We start from the raw sequence: 7,500 nt of genomic DNA, 5'->3' as shown, positions 1-7,500 counted from the left end.
CCATAGTGCCAGTCCGAGGAAAATACCCAGATGGATAGTAGTCGTCTGCTGAAAAAATAGTTGACAGTTGTACGCTATTCTTTAGCCAATGTATCCTGCGAATTATTGACATTTGTGACAGCCTGTACCCATGAAAAAATATTTGATTGATTTGCATTAAGTGGGTTTTGACTGTTTTTCAACTGGCGCGCGGAAGAAAATTTAGTGGTGAACAATAAAGACAATAGAGTGTTTATGTCTCAGAACTATCGGTCTGATAGTTGCCCCTTGAAAATTTGATGTTTTATTTGTTTTAAGAACATCAAATTTTCGCGGGGCAACTATCAGCCGATAGTTCCTCGACAGAAACACTCTATTGTTTAAATAGGACTTTTTTCGTAGTGGGCTGTTCGTGATCGTAACTGTAGTTTTCAAGCCTTCAAGGAATTAACATGGAAATAAATTTTGTTCTTGTAGGGTATTGTTTATTTGCCTAATTAGTGTTAAGGCTTGATAACCTGAAAGATATTTGAGCCTCGGTCATGGTGTGTGGGGCCACAGGCCGCCCAAGGTCGGAGGGTCAAAAAATATAAGGATTTGTATGGGAATCTTGATAACAAACTGAAAAAGATATTTACACGAAAAAGTTTTCAATAAAAAAGCTGTACTTTATTGTGGTGACTTTCTTCCTTCTTGTGTGGTTATTTGCCTGATTGAATGCAATTTTACTGCCTGAGGTGGCTTGCAGGACTGCTATTGCATTGATGGTGGGTTGAGATAAAAGTTCAATCTTCGTGAATTGATTCTGATGTGGAAATGTGACCGTGGGAACATTTTATGTAGGAATATTTGACTCAGATTGGTGGCTCCTGAGAATTACGTCTCTAGCCCTGGGAATTTATTATACCGTTGACAACCGAGAAATTGAAGAATGGCTCAAATCGCATTGCATCTGGAAAATAAGCATACGGAAAGGAAGCTACCCACAATGGCAATAAGGTTAGGCTTTTTAATTGAGAATTTTTTATATAATTACATTTTTAAGCCTTTCGTCGAGATTCCCATACAAATCCTTATATTTTTGTTGGCCATGCTCACACTGAGCTTGGGGTGCCTGTGGATAAATCACTATCCAGTGGATAACTCGATTGGTTTTGTTAGTGTTTATCCACTGGAGTATCCATCGTTTGAACAACTGGGGCCTGGACATTATTGCACCAGCAGCAGAAATGCGTTGAACTGACGTTGGACATCGCAGAGGTGTTGGGTTTAACTCTCATTGAAGCTGTCTGAAATGTTCTTTAATTGACATGATGTTAGTGCGGATCACTTCAATCTTTCGATATCCTGCCCAGCAATAAAGCTATGCATCAGTTCATCAAAAGCCTTCTCCTCAGTGGAAAAATTATTTACCTAGCAAAAGTAGACTTTAAGCAGAATAACAAACGAATACATACAAACAATGACTTAGGCTTAAAAACAATAGAAGCTGCTTACAATACCAAACAACAGCAGGTTATGTGAGCTGCTACATTACTGACACAAACACTAATAACCAATGGCTAATAGCTTAAAGTAACACTACGATTAAATATACTGTATGGATCATCTTCAAAATGACTGGGTGTTCATATTATTTTGATCACAATCTTTCATGGCAAGAACATACCAACAATAATTATATGTACATTTAGTTCATTCTCCAAGAAAGTTGTTGTCGTAAGACAGATGAACTTTTTGCCAAAACCGATACTACAAAAATGAACTTCATGTACATGTATAATACAACAACAAAATGGTTCTCTATATCATTGTGATGTGGGGCTCCTGCTCCCCTTCCCTGATGGAAGACATTAAATTCATTCAACTAAAGGCCTTGAAAATTGCCTTGAGATGCAATCTTTTGATGAAACATCCAAGAAGGATATAGTGGACTCTGATATTTCTTTTGGAAATGACTCCTAGTGCAAGGCCATTGGGCATGCTGTGGCACATGTAATAGTACCCGTAAAAAGAGCCTTAACATTTGAGTAAACAGACCACATACATGTATATTGTACTAAACCTGGTAGCTGATCAACTTTTAAACATTCAGCTTCCCACATCATGTGAAGGACACTGGACAGTAGAAGTTTTCTAATGGGAGCTGGTCATTTGTGTGTTCTAATGTTCCCGTGATGGATAGGTCAATGATGAAATGAATCATACATGTATATTGAACTGCGGATATGAAATCAATTGAAGCTATGATCCTTGCAGTTATGAACGCGATTTTGCAAATGTAGGAATTGCGTAGAGAAGCCTGAAAAAATTAGGACTTGTCTTCAAAGGGGGTTTGAATCCGTGAGCTCGCCACACCGGTGCGACGCTCTAACCAACTCAGCTACACTGTTCTCTAAATCAACGATTATCGTTAATTCGTAATTTGCTTTGAATTTACTATTATCCTTAATTTAAGACACTGTGTCCGAGGACTTGTGGTAGCAGAGAAAATAAGAAAATAAAAGATCATATCCGTGGATTGGATTTGAACGCGGAGTTTCTAGTCAATAGGAACCGCTTCTTTCCGCCTCACCATTGAAGATCAAGACACCGCATTTTCAATAAAAACATTTATTCAAGTTTCCCATAGAATATCGCTGCTAAACGGTAATTAGGCCTAAGCTAGATTAATAATTTAAGGCTAAGCTTTGATTTTAAAATCTTTAGCTTTGTCTTGAAGTTTGGAAACCGACCTTTCGCAGTGTTTAATATTGTTTGTTGTCGAGTGATAAGACAGCAGTATCATAAAGTGTTTAATTAAAGCAGCAGCTGGCGTTGTTGTGTTCAAGTGGTGAGGTGACGGGTTAATGAATATTCCCAGGTTCGATTCCTATGTCCATACACTTGGTTGTCTTTTAAAAGATATATAGTCAAATCTCTATTAAGCGGCCCTCAATTTAGCGGTCACCTATCAATTTCCCGAAATTTACTTTCTCTATTTACCGTAAATTTGACTTCTATTAAACGGTCACCCCTATTAAGCAGACGTGGTCACCGTTTGGATTTCCCGAACGACTAAATATATTGTAAATTACCTCTATTTAACGGTCACCTTGTTACACGATAACAGTCACTAAAAGGCATATTTTTGGACAGGAAGATAAGCGAAGCGTGTCCAGTTTCTTTCGCAGTTTATCAAACGCAACCTAAGCATTTTCTGTGTAAAAATGCACGTCTCTGTGGTGGCTCAACCGGCGCACACGTCGAATTCCTCTTTTATCAGTTTCCTTTGCAGCCAACCACAAGAAGAACTGTCGCCTTCAAACTGATACTCGCATGCGTTACTGTTATTGTAAACAATAAAATGTAAATTAGTTGATCGGTATTTAAAGACATGGAGGTGTATACCCCTAAAACGTCTTGTATGTATACGCATATAACAGAGATGAAAGGTTTGAGATTTTGCTACGGCGTTTTGGGTGCGAGAACTTTTCGGGACCTTCGAGAAACGGGCCCCTGGTCAATTTTTGTCACATGACGGGTTTTGTTTTACGAAAATTCTATTTAAGTGGTCACCTGGCTATTTCCCGAGGGTGACCGCTTAATAGACGTTTGACTGTATGACCATTTCCCACAATCCATATCAAGCTTTCAGTCTTCTAAATTAACGATGATTGTAAATTCAGAGCAAATTACGAATTAACGAGAATGGGTTGGCTATGAAGCCACTGACGTTGGGGGCGTGCAATTTTCATCTCTTTTACAAACAAAATTAAGAAAAAATAACTTCTTTATTGACCAATCAGCTTTCCGTAATTTTGCCGTCTATGTTATTACATTTTAAAACTTTTGGGAAAATCCCCGTACGAGGGCTGTACGCATTAGCACGAGCAGGGCCGGAAAAAGCCGTACGGCCCCTCTAGGAACACGTACTGCTCCATGTGATGCGATTTTCGGGGTTTCCTCGCTTTTAAACATCCAAGTTACCGGTATTTACAGCCAAGAAAGGAAATGCAAACAACATATTAGATATAATCTTGTTACTAGTTTTGTCCAAACTTGACTGAGTTTAGGTCAGGCCGGACAGCAAAGTAATTGGCCCTAGGTCCTGGCGCATGTCACACGCGGCCCAGATTCGGAGAGAAATAAATTATAAGGATTTGTATGGGAATCTCCATAACAAACTGAAAAAGATGTTTACACGCAAAAGTTCTCAACAAAAAGCGGTCCTTTATTGTCGTGGTGACTTTTTCGCTTCTTGTGTGGTTATTTGCCTGATTAAAAGCGATTGTAGGATTGTCACACGTAGAGAAGTAAAGGAAAGGCTGGAAAGTAATTTCTAGCTTACCTAACATCTCGCCGATAAAATCAGTCATACTTCTCCGACATCAGCCACACTCAGACTCCGGCAATGGTCACACGAATAAATTGTTGGTGGTGAAAATGACTTCTTTTTCTGTTGTATTTTAGTGCTAAGTGAGATCGCAATCTGTTAATGATGTCAAGATCAGTTAAGCACAGGAGCTGCCGTACTTTCAACAGGGATTCTTGGTTTACAAAGAGTGGAAGCTGTCTTACGAGAGATGAAGAAGTCCATACTGAAGAGAAACCTACTGAATGCAAACAGTGCGACAAGCGCTTTAGTCGAATAGGAAATTTAAACAGACATAGAAGAGTCCATACCAAGGAGAAACCCTGCCAATGCAAACAATGTGGCAAGCGTTTTTGCGGAGACGGAAATTTAAGGACAAACGAAAAAATTCATACTGGAGAGAGGCCCTTTAAATGCAAGCAAGGCGGCAAGTGTTTTACCCAACCAGGAGCTTTAAGGACACACGAAAGAGTGCATACAGGAGAAAAGTCCTATGAGTGAAAACTATGTGGAAAGTGTTTTAGCCAAGCAGGAAATTTAAGGACACATGAAAGAGTGCCTAGTGGAGAGAAGCCTTATGAATGCGAACAATGCGGCAAGTGTTTTAGTCAAAGTGCAAATTTAAGGACACATGAAAGAGTGCATACAGGAGAGAAGCCCTACCAATGCAAACAATGTTAAAAGTGTTTCAGCCAAGCAGGAGATTTAAGGAAACATGAAAGAATGCATACTGGAGAGAATCCCTACCAATGCAAACAATGTGGCAAGTGTTTCCGCCAAGTAGGAGATTTAAGGAAACATGAAAGAGTGCATACTGGAGAGAAGCCCTACCAATGCAAACAATGTGATAAGTGTTTCAGCCAAGCAGGAGATTTAAGGAAACATGAAAGAGTGCATACTGGAGAGAAGCCCTACCAATGCAAACAATGTGGAAAGTGTTTCAGCCAAGGAGGAGATTTAAGGAATCATGAAAGAATGCATACTGGAGAGAAGCCCTACCAATGCAAACAATGTGAAAAGTGTTTTAGCCGAGCAGGAAGTTTAAGGAAACATGAAAGAGTGCATACTGGAGAGAAGCCTTATCAATGTACACAATGTGACAACTGTTTTAGCCAAGCAGGAGATTTAAGGGAACATGAAAGAATGCATACTGGAGAGAAGCCCTACCAATGCAAACAATGTGGAAAGAGTTTTAGCCAAGCAGGAAATTTAAGGGGACATAAAAGAGTGCATAGTGGAGAAAAGCCTTATGAATGCGAACAATGCGGCAAGTGTTTTAGACAAAGCCAAACTTTAAGGATACATGAGAGAATGCATACTGGAGAGAAGCCCTACCAATGCAAACAATGTAGAAAGTGTTTTAGCCAGGCAGGAAATTTAAGAAAACATGAAAGAGTGCATACTGGAGAGAAGCCTTATGAATGCGAACAATGCGGCAAGTGCTTTAGTCAAAGTGAAAATTTAAAGACACATGAAAGAGTTCATATTACAGGAGAGAAGCCCTGTCACTACACACTGGCTATGATTGTGGAAAGTGTTTTCGCGAAGCTGGAAACATGAAAGAGTCCATACTGGACAGAAACGTTATAAAGTACGTAAGGCAATAGGAAAGTCTTCAGAAGTGCCAGGAAACATTATGTAAGTGCAAATGAACACAAACTAGAAGTCCATCGCCCCTCCACTTGGCAAGAAAATACTTTAATCGAGAGTCTAAAGCACACCTGTTGGGTGTGCAGCAGTTGGGTGTGCCAGGAAGAATTTGCGAGGATCTCTTCTTTAACACAATCAAAATCATATGACGTTTGAGGAGTCGTCAACTTAAAGTAGTTGAGTGGCTCTTAAAGTCTTTAATAAATTTTGGTTTCAAATTTTTTAGCCCTTTAGAGATAATGATGTTGCCCTTTGTAAATTTTAAAAAGCTGCCATTTGGTCATTGTTAGCTTTCATTGGACGTTGCTTCCCAGTGATATGCGTTTAGCCTTTTCTCAGCTGCGTTGAAAATTAGACTATTGTTTATATCTCTGAACATAGTGTATTTTGGGTCGTACAAGTTTAAACTGTGGCAGTGCCCTTTTATGTGTTGTGAAAATAGTATTTTAAAGATTCTGCTAGAAGCAAGGGACCTCTTGAACCACAGGAAGCGTAAAATTTCTTGTAGAAATGCCCGGCTACATAGCAACGTAACGGACAATTTGCAAGGCTTATATGGGAAAAAGAAAATGACGAAAACAACTGGCAAGTCTTAACTTAGAGTGAAAAAAAGAAGGCAGAAAAGCGCCTATTCACGAGCTTCCCATCAGTATTTCATAAGTTTAATTGATCCAAATTAAGGAACCGTTATTTGCCAGTGAGCTATACGTTTTGTTACAGCGACACCGTCGAGTCGACTGGAAAATATCATGCAACGACCGATACAGCTCTCTCAAGTCGTGCCAAACGCATCCGCAAATACATCTTAACCAAAAAATTGCATCATATCAAAGTGTTCCTGGAGGAAAAACTCGTTGCCTTAGTCAAGCAACTTTCCAGGGAGTCAGATTCTATTAAATTGAAGGTCATGTGTACACTTTCATCATATGTACTTCACTTTAAGAAAGTTGCTTGAGGATTATGAAATCCAAAATAAACCATAGACGTAAAAAGACTAAATTTTTTATTAAAGCAAAGATTCCTTAGCTTCAGTTTAACAACACCCAAAAGGAGTCATACATGATAAGGGTCATGCATGTGACAACATTTGAAATCCATGCCAGCCAAGCTAACAGCCTAACTTAGTTTACTAACATATTTGTACACTAACCTTGGTTTTCTGAGGACTTGAATAATACCGTGTGGTAAGGGGGTATAAAATTGTTACTGGAGGGTACCGAGAAGGCGAAAATGACTTTGTGCTCAGAAAACTGAATTCCTTCTCAGTAGAGGCCAGGGAACTTTTTTCTGCCTGTTCGGTTTTTGGATATAATAATTTCAAAGAAAACCGCATTGGATATGTTAACAAGGAAAGCTAAACCAAGGATATTTTTACGACCTAAGCAAGTCACACCGTAGAATTCCTAAAGTAACGGCCTGTGTTACTTTCGGATTTAACAGGCTTATGGGGCCGCAGATAGCCATGTTTTTGTTGGAGTGGTTAGGGAGATTAAAATGACAAGCGACTGGCTTAGATG

At 39.3% G+C, this 7,500-nt stretch overlaps 1 protein-coding gene across 2 annotated transcripts in view; it reads left to right on the top strand.

Annotated features, from left to right (window-relative positions):
* The window catches only part of LOC138043704 (zinc finger protein 709-like), a 28,105-nt gene that overhangs the window by 3,386 nt on the left and 17,219 nt on the right, over nucleotides 1-7,500 (top strand). Inside the window, exon 2 of one of the 2 annotated variants that reach the window (XM_068890112.1) lies at nucleotides 4,432-6,975. The exons of the other annotated variant lie outside the window; for it this stretch is intronic. Coding sequence (XP_068746213.1) covers nucleotides 5,057-5,893 — 837 coding nt within the window. The 5' untranslated portion in view covers nucleotides 4,432-5,056 and the 3' untranslated portion in view covers nucleotides 5,894-6,975. Of the gene's footprint in view, nucleotides 1-4,431; nucleotides 6,976-7,500 lie in introns of those variants that run through there. 2 annotated transcript variants of the gene reach the window in all.

Source organism: Montipora capricornis, chromosome 3 (genome assembly GCF_036669925.1).
Source record: "Montipora capricornis isolate CH-2021 chromosome 3, ASM3666992v2, whole genome shotgun sequence".
NCBI lineage: Eukaryota > Metazoa > Cnidaria > Anthozoa > Scleractinia > Acroporidae > Montipora > Montipora capricornis.
Note: the sequence above shows the minus strand (reverse complement) of the source record. Positions and strands in the feature narration are given on the sequence as shown.